This window comes from Protopterus annectens, chromosome 1.part1 (assembly GCF_019279795.1).
Source record: "Protopterus annectens isolate FY-2018-M chromosome 1.part1, PAN1.0, whole genome shotgun sequence".
NCBI classification, from domain to species: Eukaryota; Metazoa; Chordata; order Ceratodontiformes; family Protopteridae; genus Protopterus; species Protopterus annectens.
In genome coordinates, this window is record NC_056726.1 from 645,640,384 (window position 1) to 645,659,835 (window position 19,452).

A 19,452-nucleotide genomic window follows, 5' to 3' on the forward strand; every position below is an offset into this window, starting at 1 on the left:
CATGGCTTTATACGTCAGGCACAGATCGCCTCTGAGCAGGCGGTATGCCACTGAGTAGAGCTGGAGTTTCTTTAACCGGGCAGCATATGGCATCTGTTTGAGCCCATTGATCCTCTTGGTGAGGTACTTTTGGGGTCTTTCCAGTTGCTGCAGGTGTCTGGTAAGGTACATCCCAAAAGGGGCATTGTACTCAATTATGGGCCTGATGAGGGATGAGTAAAGAGGCACGATGACCTCCCCTGATCTAGATGTGAATCCCTTCATGATTAGGTGGGCTATATAAAATGTTTTTCTAACCACTTTGGCCACATGGTTGTCAAATGAGAGATTGCTATCAACTTGGGTCCCCAGGTCCCTAATTACTTCTTCTGTACTTAATGGATTACCACCTATGTGGTAATTTGTGGGCACTTTGATTTTGCCAAAGGGGATGACTATACACTTTTTGGCGTTTAGCTTGAGGCCATGGCTCTGGCACCAGTTGTCTGTTTCTATGAGGCCATTTTGGAGGATGCTTGTGTTGGCTGGAGAGTCGATTATGGCGCCCAGTTTGCAGTCATCTGCGAACTTGGTCAGCCACATTTCTTCCGTGTTGGCCTGTACCTCCGAAAAATATATACCGAACAAGAGAGGTCCCAGGACTGAGCCTTGTGGGACGCCACTTGTAACTGGTTTGGAGTCTGACATGGCTCCAACAATTCTAACCATGTGGGTTCTGTCCTTGACCCAGTTTACAACCCATCTAGTGACATAGGGGTTTATATTTAAGCTGGTGAGCTTATCTGTAATGCCCGAGTGGGGTATTGTATCGAAGGCTTTTGCGAGGTCCAGGTAGGCTGTGTGGACCACCTTCCCCTCGTCAATGGCCTTGGTGACTGTTTCAAAGAAATCAACCAGGTTTAAGAGGCAGGATCTGCCCTTAACAAAGCCGAACTGGGTAGGATCCAGTGTCTGTAGGTCTCCAATATCTTTATTTATGAGGTCCATGATGATCCTTTCCATAGCTTTGCAGACCAAGCTAGTCAGGCTTATGGGGCGATAGTTTCCAGGATCCGTTGAGGCACCACCTTTGTGGAGAGGGACCACTGTTGCTGTACGCCACTCTTTGGGTACATATCCTGTTGTAAGGCTGAGATTGAACAGTAGTTTTATGTTTGGGTTTGGCTCTTCTTGGAGTTCATGTAGGAAGCAGCCCGGGACACCGTCTGGTCCCATTGATGCTGTGTTTTTTGCTTTGGAGAGGGTGGCTCTTACCTGAGCATCTGAGATGTCAGGGGGGCAGCACTCTGCTGGGATAGATATTTGCCCTTTTGGTGTGGGGGGGGGAGTTTGCGCTGAACCTGTCAGCTAGGATGTTGGCAGTGTCTGTGGGTTCGGTGTATTTTTTGTCATTTTGGACTAATTCTGAGCATATCTGGGAATTCCCACCCAGGTTCCTAACATAACTAAAGAAAGCCTTGTGATTATCCTTAGTGTCCTGTGCAATTTTTCTCTCAAAGCTGATCTTAGACGATTTTATGAGTGCCCGTAGTTTTTTGCTAATACTGATCAGAGATGCCTTCCCTTTTTGGGATTTTGTTCTATCATGTAGTAGCTTCCTCCTTCTATTGTATAGTTTGTTTATGGCTGGGGTCCACCAGACAGGACGTCTGCCTTTGGAGGATTGGGTCTTGGTTTTATTTGGGATTGCATGATCCATGCATTCCTGAAGGTGTTCATAGAATGCGTTTATAAAGGATTCTGCGGTCTGGGCCGTATTTTCCACAGGCCCGGGGGCTTTGAAGGATTCCACCTCGGTTTTGAGGAGTGTGAAATTTGCTTTAGAGAAGTTTTTCACTGTGGTTTTCTGGGCAGGGGTGGGGTCAGGATGTGAATATCCAGTGAGATTAGTTTATGGTCTGATCTTACCAGTGAGGGATACACTTCTGGTCTGGAGCATAGAGTCCCCATGTTGGTGATGATCAGGTTCAGTATGTTTTCCCTCTTGTGGGAGTGCTAACAAGTTGTTCCATAGCATTTGAGTTTATAAATTCTAGGAACCTTTGGGCTAGGGTGTTGGAGCTAGAGTAATGCTCCCAGTCTATGTTTGGGTAGTTGAAGTCACCCAATATAATGGTGTTTGGAGAGACCTTCATATTTTCCAGTGTTCTCAGGAAGGCCGAGTGGGGTTCCTGGGTTTGGGAGGGTGGTCTGTAGCAGGCTATAAACTGGAAGGCAGTTTTACCCACTGTTAGTTGCACATGGATAGTCTCTGATGCTTCGTGCTGTGCCACCAACCTGGAGGTGTGGGTATCTGTGACGAATATTGATACTCCCCCTCCTTTTGTGGTTCAGTCCAAGTTTTGGGGCCGAAAAGCATGGTATGAGGTATAATCTGGTAGTGCTGGGGTGCTCTCGGAGCCTTGAACCAGGTTTCTGTTACTGCACAGATATCGATGTTCTCCATGCTAAGGAGAGTTTTGAGTGCGTGCATCTTGAGGTTTAGACTTCTGGCGTTGAGTAGAATTACTCTTAGTTTCTTATCCCTTGTGATACCTATGGAGGTGGGTTTGTCTTTTGAGCCTTGCCTAAAAGGCACTATGGGGGTAGCAAGAGCCTTTGCCAATATCCGAAAGCCCAGGGGTGACAGGTGCAAGCCGTCCCTAGCGAAGCATCGTGGCTTGTCGAGCATGTCATCCCAGGCTGACAGGCATTGGATCCCCTTTGAATGACACCAATACTTAAGCCAATTGTTGAAATTGATCATCTTGTCTTCATATTGTGGCATCATTCTTGGTGAGGGTAAGATGCTACTCAAGGTCAGGGTCATACCAGCCTGGGCTACATGCTCAGAGAGCTCCTCTATGTCTCTTTTCATGTAGTCCAGGAGGTACGTCTCAGGTCATTCACACCAGCATGGACGATGACTGAGTCATGTTTGTACTTGCCTTGGAGTGACCTGAGTGCTTGTGTTATGTGGCGGATCCTAGCACCTGACAGGCAGCTCACCATGACCTTCTCCTTGTTCAGCCTGGTGAGCGGGACGTCAGTGTGCCTGACGATAGAGTCACCTATTACAAGTGTATCAGGTGTGTTGTTTAGCCTTAAGGGCTGTGACTGTTCGGCACACTGGCTTTGTGAGCTATGTGTTGCACGTGTTTTGTTTTGGGGTAGCAGTTGCTTGGGTGTCTGCTTTGGAGGTCTCTGTTGCTTATACTGTTATAGGTACTGTACTGTGTTCATCATTCTCACTGATGCAGTCACCATTAGACTATATGACGCAATTGCCAAAGGCTATCAAACCTAGGAGGAGGAAGGCTATGGATCTAGGAGGCCCTGGAGAATGGTCCTAACAAAGGCAGTCCTGGACCTGGAAAAGGAATCCATTATGGAATGCTTTGTAAATGTATGTACAGAGGACCATGTAGTTACCTCCAGAATGCTTTTGGAGTCTATCCTTTCCAATATGCCATTAAAGAAGATAAGGCCCTAGTAGAGTTAACCTAGATACTTCTTGGAAATGGATAAGTAGATTACATTGTAACTGTTATTCTAAACCTCTTAGTCCTGATTTAAGCACTTGGGTTCCAAACTAGTTATCTTACATTAGGAAGGTTTGTGGTCTACACTCTTGTGGCAGGAAAGGTAACTTGCACCCTTCTGAGTTGGGAATTGCTGGTTGAAGGCTTATTGTGTCTGTAATTATAAAAGCGTCTTTGTTCTGATTTAAGCACTTTGTCTCAAAACCAGTTATTTTACATTAGGAAGGTTGTTGTCTACACTCTTTTGGCAGCAGAGGATAACCTACACCGCTCTGAGCTGAGAATTGCTGGTTCAAGTCTTATTGTAAATGCATTTGATTGGCTAGAAGGCTAGCTTGTTTAAAATGTGAATCTCTGTGTCTGAGGCATTAGGCAACATGTGTTACCATGCCACTTGAGAAGAAGAGGGCTGCTGGCATCTACTAAACTCTACAAACCTAAGACTTACATTATCATATTCTTTGCTTTAGCACTTTAGCTGCATTAACTGAATGTTTCTGTGTTGAATATCTGTACTTTTTTAACTTTTTTACCGTTAGAACTGCCTTGGTTCCACTTTAGTGAGAGTAGAGGGGACCTGAGTCATTTTCTGGCCTGGGATTGTGTAAAGGAAAGAAGAGTGTGCAGTTTCTGATTGGCCACAGGGCCTTGTTTGTGTTTTTAATCAAATTTCCAGTGCTATTTAAACAACACAGTTGGTTCATAACCTACAAGCAAGCTAAGACTTACATTACCATAGCCACTGTTTCTGCACTTGTTTTTCATTGTTTTCATCATGGGTGCATTAACTGGGTGTTTCTGTGTTGAATATCTGAACTTTTTGACCTTTTTTACAGAATTTATTTAGAACTACTGCTCTCTGTGCAGCAATGCCCAGCAGTGAGCTATATATACACGATATCTCACAGTGTAATTCCCTCTTGCAATCTGAGTAGACACCAGTCTCTCACAATGTAAGTTTCCCTTAAAATACCTTAACGGTCTAGACAGATTTTTTTAACAAGTAGAGCATCGAGTTTGCACATAGCTGAGTGTTGCTCATCTACTTCTTGAGTTACTGACGCATTGAATGTTTAAATTTCCCTCACTCTTCTCAAGAAGATCAGCAACCATGGATATGCACTTGCTGACCTTCTCTGTTGCCAATCTGGTTGAGATGGATATTCTGAGGCATTGTAAGAACTGCCTCATATACATTGACAACCCACTTATTCTTAATTAAACAGATAAAGTATGCGAGAGGTATGAATACACTATAACCCTGGAGGCAAACCTCTTTCACACAACCAAAACTATTCCTATAGGGGTTGTCAGTGACACTTGCACCACACAGACTGCACAGGGTAAAGACCCTACACATAAAATAATTATGCTGAGGCATTTACAGGTAACCTTCCTAAAATGCTAAGACCTCCTGCACAACACAATCTAAAAAGGGTCCTCAACTATCATGTAAACACTCCATTACACACCCACAGCTACACATAGTTACACTGTATCCAATGTCTTGACTGCTAAGCCCCTATGTCAAATCCGTGCACAACCAAATTTCCTGCTCATTTGTGATTCTGTAGTGAGGCACACAGATGTTCCCCTCACCAGATTAAGTCAGGACAGAATCATGGTTAGCTGCCTTTTTTGGGGCTAAGACACTTGGGTCATTGAATCACAGGTACCAGTATGACTCGGTCATAGTCCATGTGAGTGTTAATGACCTGAAACATACCTCCCTTGACTATATGAAGTGACACATGATTGAGCTGATTATGTATCTCAGGCAGGTATAAGCCTAGTTCTGAGCAGGCTTATACGACCTTCTCCAAGAATGTTGGCATGTTACCAACAGAAAATTATTAATTTTAACAACTGGCTTAGCTTCTGGTGTCAGTCCAAGGGGTGCAATATTTGCCATCCTGAGAGGAAATGGTTAACAGTCCATGCTGCTTTGCCAGGGATGGTCTGCATTTATCCTCTCTAGGCTTTTGGATATTGGCAAAGACCTTTTCCACATGCATAGTGCCATTTTTAGGCAATGCCAAACTGATAAGTCTCTCAACTTAACTGAACCTACAAAGGAATATCTGAAGGTGGTACTGCTCAGTGCTATAAGTTTTAACAAAGAAACTCCACTCCTTGCAAATCTTCCTCTCCCTCTCCCTGGAGAGTGCAGACATCTGTGTAGTAATGGAGACATGGTTTAAAATCACAGACAGTAACCCAACAGCGCAAGGTTATAATGCCTTTCACGTCTTTAGACTAGCTACTGCACGGGAGGGAACTAGAGGTGGGGGAGTCTCAGTCTGTATTAAAACCCACCTCCTATCCAGACGCATTAAGGTCTGACCCACTGGGACTTACACATGTGCAACTCACTGTAAACAGGGTGTCGTACCATATCCTTGCAACCTATATGTCCACCTCCATGTCCCAGGAAACCTATACTACCCATCTCAATGTACTAGAGTCCTTCACTGTTTCTTGTTTTGTGAGATTCTCTTATTCTGAAATATTTCAATATTCATTGGCCCCTGTAAGTAATTTCTATTACTTCTTAACCATATCTTTTTCTCTTTTATTTCAACCCTATTTTTAAACTCCATTTTCATTTTATCCCAGTCACTAGCTATAACATCTGAATATATTTTTATCTTCCCTAATAACGCTTTAATAATTTTGACTACCCATTCCTTAAATTCCTCTCTTTTTAACAGGTAGGTGGGGAAGTGTCAATATCTTGTTTTTACTTCATGGCCCTGCATTTTTATCTTAGTTTTGGTGCATGATCAGAAATAGTTGTTGAATGTGTGTCAAAGCTTTCAATTAATTGCACATGTTCCTGTGAAATATCATTTCTATCTAGTCTAGCGCAGTTATTGTACCTTTGGGAATAATTTGTAAATTGTGTCAGAGTTCCTACTACTGAATTCTTATCTTTCATACCAAATATTTTCATAAATTTCTTCAGAGGTCTTTTGTTATATTCTCCTTTCTAAGTCCCCAGAATACATCCTCACTATTGCAAATCAAATTCCACCCCACCCACCTATTAATAATGTTCGCTGCTGAAGTCTGATTATTTCTCCCAAAATTTTCTTAGGCTCCATAATAGCAGTTTTCAGTGGAATATAAATACATGCTATTGTCATCCTTATCCCTTGTCAATTACCCCTTACTACCACAAATCTATGATTTTTGTCTTTTTTTCCTCATTTATCACTATTGGAGCTCCTCTCATAATTAATATAATTACTCACTTTTTCCTCTGTCCCTGATATTCTGCTGAATATCCATTCTGAAATCCTCTGTTTGTCAAATTCACATGCTTATTTCTATCCAAATGTGTTTCCTGCAGCATTGCTATTTGCACTCTGCATTTCTTTCTTAGCTATTAATTCTTGAGACACATCTTTTCTAACCATAGCATAATTAAGTGTTCTATACAAATGTCTATGTGTGCTTTTTCTTGGTTCCCCATTCTCATGTTTTATACAGATTTTCATAAATTTAACGAAGTATCTCTTCTATGTGATGCATGGTTATTTTTCTTGTCATATGCTCTCTGAAGTTTTGCTACAACTCTTTCTATTTTCTTTTGCTTCAGTCATTGTGTTGAAAATTTTTGTGCTCCAAAGTTATCAGAAATACTTGCTTAACAGCAACCTTTCTAAACTAATGGATATTATTAAAATATCCCTTTATTTCCCCATTAGCACTCTGCAGTTACTCCTCTTCTTTTTCTGTGAGATTTCCCTTCTCCTACAATTCTTTAACCTTTGTCAACCTCTCTAAGTAATTCTTGTTACTACTTTACCTGATCTCTTTCTCTCTTATTTTTACCATTTTTAAACTCCCATTTCATTTTATCCCACTAACTAGTTTTCCTTTTTGAAGAAATTTATATTTTCCCTTATAACTGTTGGAACATTTCCATTACTCATTCTTTAAATTCCCCTATTTTTAACAGATGAGTTACTCAGTGTCATTTATTTTTTTTTTTTTTTTTTTTGCTTTTTTATGCATGTGATGCAGTTGTTGGGTGGGTTTCTAAACTTAATTTCTGTCCAGTCTACCCTAATTATTATATCTTGGTATATAATAAGCAAATTCTTTTTGAGTTTTTACTACTGAATGCATATCTTCCATGCCAGCTAGTCTGATGTACATATTCAGAAATCTAGCATCTTTTGTTCAGTTTCACATTCTAGGACCCGTTGTTACATCCTCGCTGTTGCAAATCAGATTTCACTCCCCTCCCTTAAAATTATTCCTCCCAAAATTGCCTAAGCTCAATAATAGTAGTTTTAGGTAGAAAATAAATCCATTCCAGCATAATCTCCTTCCCCTGCAAATAGTAATTACTACCAGAAAGTGGCCATTATTGTTGTGTTTCCTCGGTTGTTGCTATTGGAGAATCTCTCCCGGTCAGTATTGTTGCTTCCCTTTTCCTTTGTCCCTGAATGTCCACCCTGAAACTTTTTCTTTGTCAAATACACAGACTTATTGTATCCATTTGTGTCTCCTGTAAAATTGCTGCTGGCAACCTATTCTTTTTTAATATAATTCAAGTGCTCTTTGCATTTTGTCTATATCTGTAAAGCAGTTTGCATTCCACCTTAGTATTAACAGTATAGCCATTATGGCAAAAGCTATACCTACCACCTATTATATGTCACAGTTCTTTTGAATGTATATTTCCAACTTGCAGCCTGCATGAACATAAAAAGTCTGCAAGCTGATCTGTAATGTAGTAGCATCTTATCTCTGATTGAGCCCATATCATATTTTTCTAGACTTTTCAATTTAATAAAAAAACTAAATATACGTTCAAAACCTTCCATCCACTTTTAACTTACAGCAAACACACAAAGCTATGTATACTTTCCAAAACTGTTTACCCTGTCCAAATAGAAGCAATTGCCCCAAATCAATAGGTGCATTAACAGGTATTAGCTGTTCTAAAATGTAACCCAGATGTGAAAAAACGTGTTGCATGAATTCAGTAAACATTAACTTCTAACCTTAAGAAAAAGTGCACTACTACTTTTAAATAAATTGATTAAATTCTGCACTGTTCTGTTAAATGCATTAAAGTACTAATGCTGCTGGACAGGGGGCAACTACTTGTAAAGCTTATTTACTTCTCACATTTTCAAACATTGTGTATTTTTCACTGAACTGCTTGCCAATCTACCTTTAAGTGTTAATTATGTTGTACCACATACATTTCACTACTTCTCAGAGGTACAGGCAAGCATAGGAGGGCTATGGCTGACCAAGTTCACAGACAACTGCAAACTAGGGGCCATAATTGATTCTCCAGCTGATACAGACACCCTCCAGATGGGTCTCACTGAGACGGATACCTGGTGTCAAAGTCTTGGCCTCAAGCTAAATGCCAAAAAGTGCATAGTCATCCCCTTTGGAAAAAACAAAGTACCCACAAACTACCACATAGGTGGTAGTCCTCTAAATACAGAAAATGTAATAAGGGATCTCGAGACCCAACTAGATAGTAATCTCTCCTTTGATAATCATATTGCCAAGGTGGTTAGAAAATCCTTCTATGTGGCCCACCTAATCACAAAAGAGTTCGCATCTAGAACAAAAGAGGTTATTGTGCCTCTCTACTCATCACTCATTAGACCCATCATAGAATACAACTCCCCATTTGGGATGTACCTTACAAGACACCTGCAACAGCTGGAAAGACAACAAAAGTACCTCACCAAGAGGATTACTGGCCTCAAACAGATGCTCTGTGCAGCCTGACTCAAGAAACTCCAGCTGTACTCGGTTGCATACTGCTTACTCCGAGGTGATCTCTGCCTGACATACAAGGCCATGTTCAACCCAGAATTGGTGGATATGCTCCACCTAAAAAAAAAAACAATTCCCAGAGAGCCACACGCTCTAGAGATATAAACCTCACTAGAACGATAAATATGACATGCTGGAGGGATAGATTCCTATCCCAGAGACTCCCCATGCTTTGGAATGGGATTCCAATATGCATCAGGCAGAGCACCTCACTAACACTCTTCAAGAGAAACCTTGACGGGTGGATGGGAAACAGAAAATTTACCTCGGGGATCACTGCAGTGGCTCTGCTGGACAGTGGCGCAGGGAACTAATGGCTCTGCTGGACAGAGTTGGCGAAAGCCAACACATTCTGGCTGGGCTTATAAATGCCCTTGGGCAGATAGCCTAGTACTTACCTATGAACACAGTGTGCAGACCTCTCATGATGATCAGCTTGCATTGGATCTGCAAACTGCTCATCTCCAATACAAAGCCAATTACAGAAAACAACTTCCAGTTTTGCAGAATTCAAGAAAGAAACTTTTTAGATTTCATTCTGAACATGTGGCTCAGATATGTTGTGATAAATTGCTTGCACTTCTGGGGTCCTTGTCTCAAGCAAAACGTTTTTCCTAATGGAAAAATTGCTAGTAGATTTGAAATTCCAAGGAAGTACTACCATGTTTCATGATTTTTATTGCTTTATCTTCTGTTTAATCCTACTTACTTTAAAATCCTGTGTATATTTTAAACTAAGGGCACCAGTCTACCCAACCACTTCTATAAAAGTAAGAAAATTCTTATCCTCTAATTCTACATATAAAATAATCAATATACTTGTACATCCTTTGCACCCAAGATCACAAAATTGTAATAATATTAACTTGCTTCTTTCCACCCTTTCTTTCTCTTGTGCAGTTTAAAGTCTGGGTACATGCAAACTAAGAAAAAAATGCATTCTTACTTTAATATCTTTAGTATATATATATATATATATATATATATATATATATATATATATATATATGTGTGTGTGTGTGTGTGTGTCTGTACACACACGTATATATATATATATATATATATATATATATATATATCAGTTCCTGATAACTGCACACCATACAGAGCTACTTTACAATGCAGTTTACATCATGCAGTTGTTATACAGATGTTAATAAGAACAAACACTATTGTATTTAGTTATTTCAATGTCCTTCTAAACATTAATGAGATAAAGTGGGATATATGCTTTACTGTTCACTCACCAGTGTAACATGGTCAATAAACTTCCAGTCTTTTTCAGCCCATTCTTCTTGTAGAACCATATTTCACTTGTCTAATCCTATATTTAATGGGACTGAAACTTCTCAGTTATCCTATTTTTATTAAACAAGAAACAGCTTTTATTAAATTATCACTTATGACAAAGGCAATCATACATTTATATAAATGAAAACAAACCATATTGACATAATTTTAGTTACAGTCATTACACATCATTTGTAATCTGTCCACTCACTGCCAGTCAAACATTACATAGCTCATTCAAATCCTGCCTTCTTTTAAACTTCATCCCTCATCTGCATGTATTGTTCCTGCAATTTCCATATTTTTCTATGTAATTTGCTCCTACAAATTTCTAAAGTTCCCATTTCCAGTTGTTTTATTTCTGTTACTATATTCATTACTTTTAGTACAGTTGGTTTAGACTTTGATCTCCATTTCCTAGTAATTGCTTTTTTGGCAGCCACCATAATTAGACTCAGCAAGGCCTTACTATGTCTAGGCAATTCCGAATCTGTATCATAGCCAAAAAAATAATTTCCTTAGTCATACTAATTTGCTTACTCAATATTTTTGATAGAGTAGTCTGCAGAGATTTTTTTAAAGTCTGCCAACTCATTAAGCTTCCACAAAATATGTTCGCAGTTATCTCTTTCTTCTCCATCACACCTCCAACATTTGATATCTGGGAAAAATTCTTCAGTCTACTTGAGGTATAAAAATACCTGTGTAAACACTTCTAAGCAAAGATCCTAAATCTCCTAGACATTTTTTGTATATTTGGGAGACATATATATATGTGTGTGTGTGTGTATGTCTGTGTGTGTATATATATATATATATATATATATATATATATATATATATATATATAGCTTCTCGTTGTTTCTTTGTGAATTGCTTATCCAAAATCTCTTCCCAGTCCTTTCTAACATCTTCTTTCTCATTTCTCCTATTTGTTTAGACTAATTCCACATTATTGTTGGTCTTCTTTCTGATCATCTCCATTTCCCATCACCTGTCTGTGGTTCAAGCCCAGGCTACTCCTGTTTCTCCTAGACAGCTCCTTGATTTTTGTGTCACTCAAGCATTTACCTTTGCAACAGTGAAAATGATTTAATTGGCAAAGTCAGTATGTGAACTTTTTTTACTGTCAAAGAATGGGAAGTAGAGTCACTTTCAGCTTGCAGGCTCACTCTGTGCTGGCTAATCTTTTTATTTCCTCATTAGCCTGTTCTGCATCCAAAAATGTATTTTATTCTCAACGAAAAACATTCTGACAACAGCTGGATATAGCAGCTTGAATCTCATACCTGACTTGTGACATTCCCTGATTGCTGGAATAAACTAACTTCTCTTCTACCCAGTGTTTAGTAAGTATTCATGTCTACAAACACACTGTTATCCCCATTTTTTAATATTTTCCCTTCTGACGCAGTTTTGTGAAGAGTGGCTCTTTCTGTTGGTATGTTTGAATGTTTACTAATATGATCCTATCTGTTTTATCATGCCCAAATTTGGGCATACATGAAGTGTCCTCTCAGTTAACAATTCCTGCTGTGGAACATCAGTCCAGTCCAGTTGCTTGTCTGTACATTCATAAAATGAATGCTATCCATTCCTTCCAGTTTCTCTGGTACAGCAAAAAAAATAAAAAATCCCACGTTTTCTATGCATATTCTGTGTTATACTTGTTAAAACAGCATTTCTAGAGAAGCTTCATGTTCAGCCAGTCTTTATTTCATCACCTGATTTCTGCAGTTTTATTACTTCACTTGAATAGGTAGTTAAAGCTGCTTCTATTATTTTTCCAGCCTTTTGAGCTTGTATACTGGGTGGATTTGGCATAATGATTAAGGTCTTCACCTCATAGACACAAGCTCCAGGGTTTGATTCTGACCTAAATATACTTGCTAGGCTTAAAATGCCCCTTCAGGACAGTTTGCTTAATCTTAACCTATGAACCTATGTGCTTCAATTATTTTAAATAAATCCAAGTGTGTTTGACTGATCTTTTTGTCTAAGTTACTTACGACATGTCCTGTACCAAAGCTAATACCTTAACCACTTTTATACTGAAAAACTGCAAGATTATTCCCAACCAGAGCTGTTTCTTGTCCTTTTTTGTTGATTGTTCCTTATTTTCTCCAAAATTATTCTTTGCTGGCATCCAGACAGTGTAATTACTAGCCAGTAATTCAATTTTACCCACACTGGTAAATTTTACTGGCTTTTTAATAATTTCTCAATTTTTGCATTGGGAGAGTTCTAATCAACATGTTGATCAATGTGGAGCCATTTTGGAAGTGGGTACATTTTTCCTTCCACAAGTTTTGTAGGTGAGTTTTTTGTGGTTCAGTCCCTTCTAATCACTATTTGTGTGGAGTTTGCAAGTTCTCTGGCTTCAGCTGTTACATACCTACCAAATTATGTTTCTCACTCCTTACCTCAATTTTGTTTATTCCTAATGTGCTATAATTCTCCTTATCCATGTCTTATAAGTTATATCTAATGTCTGCTTCTCACATATGTTGTACATGAACTGTTTGCGTACTAAATGTTTTATACTTGGAATTTAACTCTGTGTATGATATCACCACAGAAGAAATACATTCTTTGATAGATGTATTTAAAAATTTTTTTTGCTTTATTTTACATTTCTATAACAGATTCTTCCTTATAATTTTGTTATGTTCTGGTAGCTTGTGTAACATGCATATAGGTTATTTATTACATCCACAATAAATACAGCATCCAGTACATTGTCTTTTTGTATTACAAAGCTGTTTGTCCTTAATATTTGTAGCAAAAGAATTCTGCTTGACTACTAATTACCCTAAGGTTTGATATATCCCTAACTCTGCACTTTTTGTCTTTCAGATGCAGTGCTGCTGCAGATTCAGGTTTAGAGGAACTATTGCAACTTCATGAGAGAGAAAGACATCAGTGTCTTTTACAAACAAAAAAAAAAGAATCTCATATTCAGTGCACTTTATTTTAAATTATTATCCCACTCTCTTTTGGTGGGAATAGCCATCCCGAGTCAATGAGGCACATACATCCAGAAACCTGTTTGAAAGAGCAAGGCACGAACTCCCTACAGCAGGTGTCTGGCCATGCTGAGGGTTATGTTCCTCTCCCAAGCTCTGAAAGTGCATCTGACTCTCACCCTTTACCTGAATGCAGACTTCTAATTGGATACAAGAGTGAGAGTGAATCCCAGCAAGTCTACCAACTTTCTATTTTCTCACATTCTTCACAATTCGAGCCTAGAAACATCAGTGGAGAGTGCTTTAAGAAAGGCTTGTCAGAGTACACTGTAGAGACAAACCAAAATCTGAAGAAAGTTTTATTGGAGAGTGCACATACATCTATGCTGAAAAGAGCTAATAAGAGAACTTATCATGAAAGTGACTGTGAAACTTCTGGTGTGTTTTCTTCAAGGGCTTGTGATCGTACTGATTTGCACAAAGATGAATCTTTAGAAGAGGAGATGTCAGTCCCTGGTTCTGCTCAACATTTCTGCCATAGTGGCTTACATGTGACTGAACTTGGGTGTGAGAATCAGCAGAGCTGGGTTGAGGGCAAAGATATTAGTATGCCACAGCTTAAAAGTTCCAGAGACATAGCTCAAGACAGTGAGCATCATGAAGCAGCATTATTAAGTCAGCACATTTCTTGTAGCACTTTGCACATTAACCAGCAAAAAGAGAGTTTTTCTTCCTGCTTGACAGAAGAGATGATACCATCCATGAGTCAGCACATTTTCCTTGGCAGCACATCTGTTAGAGAGCACATCTGCATAGACAGTAATGGCTGTGGGTTGGCATCAAGTAAAAAACTAGATGACACTAGAAATAATGTTTGTTCTAAGCAAGGTATATTATTCGGTAATCAAGCTGACGGTATGAGAGACTGTAGCTTAAAAGGAGGCATACTATCTGCAAAGACTACTTGTACAAGCGTGACAGAAGTTGATTTTAATAAAATTGCACAAAAAAACTTAATGGAATTAAGTCTGAACAAAGATGGAGGCCTGGGACAATGCAAGAGTGTTGATGTGGAAAACATAAGTTTAGGTCTAAGTAGTTCACTGGAAAATGGGGAATTGTTAGCATCTTATATTGAAAAAGAAACCTCCACACGAGTTGCGGAAGGAATGCATGGTCAGAGTTCAGTATGCAATGGATTAGCTTCCTCAGAAAAGACACCAGTGACCAATAAGCAGCTTATTTCCATTCCTGTAGGCTGCCCAGTGAAACGCAAACTACTCCCTTCTAGCGATTTGGCTGACTCATGCTCAGAAGATGAAGGTCCTTCTCCAGCAAAGAAGAACAGGGTTCAGTTTTCACAGTTAGTCCCTGTTTCTTGTAGAAGCACTGATGCCAAAGGTGCACCATTCTGGAACCATCTGCTGCCGTCTGCAAGAGAAACAGCAAAGGTATGTATGGTACACATTTTGTTGCTGTGCTTGTCACGAAAAGCATAATGGGATGCATCCATTGATCTATCTGGTTATAGACCAAATAGCAGGGAATTTCTGAACTTGTCAGTTAAATTAGTAACTATTTTATAGTGGCAAAAGAGAGCAGCTATTTCTGTTTGTCTGATTAGCACTTTTTAGTTATTGTTTGTACTAGTATTTTCCAAAATAAAGAAGAAAAGGTGTTTAGTCAACTACAGCTCAGAACTCTAACTTAAAACTGCTCCTAACTCAGCAAAAAAAGTTACAAACACTACTTTCTTGAATGATTATTTCCAGAGAGCTGCTTTGGGCTTAGAGAGCCTATTTTACATATTAAATAATAAGAAATTAATTGTCAGTGCCAGATGTTTAATTTCATTGAAGGTGAGCTGCAGCATTAAACTTGTGTGGCCAACAAAATGATGAAATTTTAGGCTGTGAAGAAGAAAAAAATGTGTTAACGTTGTTTATGTGGAGAGTTAACTTGGAAGAGGGAGTCACGTTTCAAAGGGGAAGAAAGCCAGAGTGCCATATATTTCATAGATATTCTAAGACCACCAAGTCTTCTGAACATTCATGCTGTGGCAGTACCTTCCCTCATGTTATACCTGCTTTCTGCAGGAGGGCTACATCAGTCAGTCTTGGAATAAATTTGTGGATACCCATCGCATCTAGGTTGCATTTTAAGGAAGAGATGTAAACCCAACTTCCTGGGCCCTTGACTAAATGTTTGGATTGTAGTAGTGTGTTGTCTATACGGTATGATGAGGGGAGAGATTGTCTACCAAAAGTGATGATACCACACATTTTAGCATTTAGTTTGAGGCCATTTTTAGTACACCAAGAGTTTACTATAAAGAGTTCATTTTGGAATGTTTGGGTGTTAGAGGGTTACTTAGTTTGCAGACATTTGCAAACTTTGTTAGCCAGAAGTCTTGATACTCTCCCTCTGTCTCTCTCTCTCTCTTTATATATATATATATATATATATATATATATATATATATATATATATATATATATATACATATGGGTCTACTTCAAAAGATTGACAGACCATGTGATCGACATTCATTTGGTCGACAGCTCCTAACTATATATATATCAACTCTAGGGTCGCACAACATTGGGGAGGGGGGCAAATCCCTGTTAAGTGCCTTGTATACTGGTTGTCGACCAAATGAATGTCGATCAAATGGTCTGTCGATCTTATGAAGTAGACCTATATATATATATATATATATATATATATATATATATATATATATATATATATATAATGACTCATCAAAATGCAAACAAGCAAAATACAGACATAATCCACATTAAATTGATAGCAAAAACAGGCAAACACTGTACTACTGTGGTCAGTTTATACAAAAATACATTAAATTAAACAAAATATAAATAAACCAAACCAGTATCGTTGAATGTGTTTTTTGAATAGTGATATTGTTATGAAATCTGTTTTTCCTAAGGTAAGGTACACGATTAAGTATAAGGGAATGGCTAAGTTTAGCACACATTAATAAGGTGGCGTGGGGGGAGTGGGCTAACACTATTACTGCATAACACAGGCTCAGACTTAAAAACCTGCTCCAACAAGCATGCACCATACTAGAGCTATCCCTGTACCTAACTGTAACCCACTTGCATAAACACATTCCCAGACCTAATACCAATTGCTTTACCTTTGTCTATGTTTTGTCTTGTCAGCATTCTCTCAAAAAGTTTTATTTTTCAAATACATTTGAATGAATTCCATAGCATTTATACATAACATCTTAAATAACTATGTACACTATTTACATTAGCCTGACACTGTAACAGATCTTAATGTATACAGTTACTTTATAAGTATGTCCAATCCATTATCAGTGTGTCTGATCAATTATTGTATAGTGTCAGTCAACGATAAGACTTTTCCCCAAGAGTTGTTGATATATGGCTTTGGATAAATTCTTAGTTCTTTAATTTTAATTTCCAATAATGCTGTAGTCTTCAGTAGGCTGTAAAAGTCTTCCATAGTTGGTGTTGTGTTTGTATTCCATCTTCTTGTTATACACTTCCTTGAAATTGCAAGTATAGTCCATACTAGATACATGTTTGACCGATTCAAATGAGGATCTTCGTTCACATTTAATAATAGGTTCATAGGTTCATACTAGGCTATCTGCCCTAGGGCATTTATAAGCCTAGCCAGAGTGTGTGTGGCTTTCACCACCCCTTAGGGTGAGAATACTATACCCATTAGTTTGCTGAGCCTCTGTCCAGCAGTGACACAGAGATGATTCCCGGGGTAAACCTACGATCTCCCATCCACTCGTCAAGATTTCTCTTGAACAGAGTCAGTGAGGGGCTCTGCCTCACATGGACTGGGATTCTGTTCCATAGTGTAGGGAGTCTCTGGGTGATGAATCTGTCCCTCCAGCACGTCCTATTTATATCCGTGTTGAGGTTTAAGTCTCTTGCTCTCGTGGCTCTGGTGGATTTGGATTTTTTGAGGTGGAGCATGTCCATTAATTCCGGGTTGGACATGGCCTTGTATGTCAGGCACAGATCACCTCTGAGCAGGCGGTATGCGACTGAATAGAGCTGGAGTTTCTTCAGTCGGGCAGCGTATGACATATGTTTGAGCCCCTTTATCCTTTTGGTGAGGAACTTTTGGGGTCTTTCCAACTGCTGCAGGTGTCGGGTAAGGTACATTCGAATGGGGCGTTGTACTCAATCATTGGTCTGATAAGTGAAGAGTACAGGGGTACAATGACCTCTCCTGATCTGGATGTGAATCCCTTCATGATCAGGTGGGCAATGTAGAAGGTCTTCCTAACCACTTTGGCAATGTGAGTGTCAAAAGAGAGGTTACTGTCAACTTGGGTCCCCAGGTCCCTGATAACTTCTTCCGTGTTTAATGGATTACCACCTATGTGGTAATTAGGGGTTACCTTGTTTTTCCCAAAGGGTATGACTATACATTTTTTGGCATTTAGCTTAAGGCCATGGCTCTGGCACCAGTTATCCATTTCTATGAGACCTCTCTGGAGGATGTCTGTGTCTGATGGAGTGTCAATTATGGTGCCCAGTTTGCAGTCATCTGCAAATTTTGTCAGCCACAATCCCCTTATGTTTGTCTGCACTTCAGAAAAATAAATGCCGAACAAGAGGGGGCCCAGGACTGAGCCCTGTGGGACACCGCTCGTGACTGGCTTAGAGTCTGACATGGCACCAGCAACTCTAACCCTGTGGGTTCTGTCCTTGAGCCAGTTTGCAACCCATCTTGTGACATATGGGTTTACATCTAAGCTGGTGAGCTTTTCTATGATGCCCGAGTGGGATATTGTGTCGAACACTTTTGCTAGGTCAAGGTAGGCTGTGTGATCTGCCTTACCCTCATCAATGGCCTTAGTGACTGTTTCGAAAAAGTTGACCAAGTTCAAGAGGCAGGATCTGCCCTTGACAAATTGGGTAGGATCCAGTGTCTGTAGGTCCCCAATGTCTTTATTTATGAGTTCCATTATGATCCTCTCCATAGCTTTGCAGACAAGGCTCGTCAAGCTTATGGGGCGGTAATTTCCAGGGTCCGTAGAAGCACCGCCTTTGTGGAGTGGGACCACAGTTGCCGTACGCCATTCTTTGGGTACGTATCCTGTAGTAAGGCTAAGATTAAACAGCAGCCTTATGTGTGGGTTTAGTTCCTCATTGAGTTTGTGTAGCACACAGCTGGGGACACCGTCCAGTCCCATTGATGCTGTGTTTTTTGCTTTAGAGAGAGCAGCTCTCACCTGGGCATCTGAGATGTTTGGGAGGCTAGACTCAGGTGGGATAGATATTTCTCCTTTTGGGATTTGCACTGAACCTGTCTGCCAGTATGTTGGCAATGTCTGTGGGTTCAGTGATTTTTGTATCATTTTGGACTAATTCTGAGCATATCTGGGAGTTTCCACCCAGGTTTCTAACATAACTAAAGAAGGCCTTATGATTGTCTTTTGTGTCTTTAGCGATTTTTCTCTCAAAGTTGGCCTTGGATGATTTTATGAGTGATCGTAGTTTTTGCTAGTATTGATCAGAGATGCCTTCCCTTTTAGGGATTTTGCTCTGTCATGTAGTAGCTTTCTCCTCTTGTTGTAGAGTTTGTTTATGGCTGGGGTCCACCAGACCGGGCGCCTGCCTTTGGTGGAAAGGGTCTTGATTTTATTAGGGATTGCTTGATCCATACATTCCTGGAGGTGCTCGTAGAAGGCATTTGTAAGGGTTTCAGCAGCGTGGGTTGTGGTTTCCACTGGCTCGGGGGGCTTGAAGGATACCACTCCAGTCTTAAGAAGTGTGAAGTTTGCTTTTGAGAAGTTCTTCACTGTGGTCTTTTTTGCTGGGGTTGGGGGCGGG

The 19,452-nt window shown here is 39.6% G+C and overlaps 1 protein-coding gene across 1 annotated transcript in view; it reads left to right on the plus strand.

Annotated features, from left to right (window-relative positions):
• Positions 1-19,452, plus strand: part of FAM214B (family with sequence similarity 214 member B) — a 2,663,862-nt gene that overhangs the window by 1,853,566 nt on the left and 790,844 nt on the right. Inside the window, exon 10 of the mRNA XM_044077337.1 lies at positions 13,485-15,045. Coding sequence (XP_043933272.1) covers positions 13,651-15,045 — 1,395 coding nt within the window. The 5' untranslated portion in view covers positions 13,485-13,650. The remainder of the gene's footprint in view (positions 1-13,484; positions 15,046-19,452) is intronic.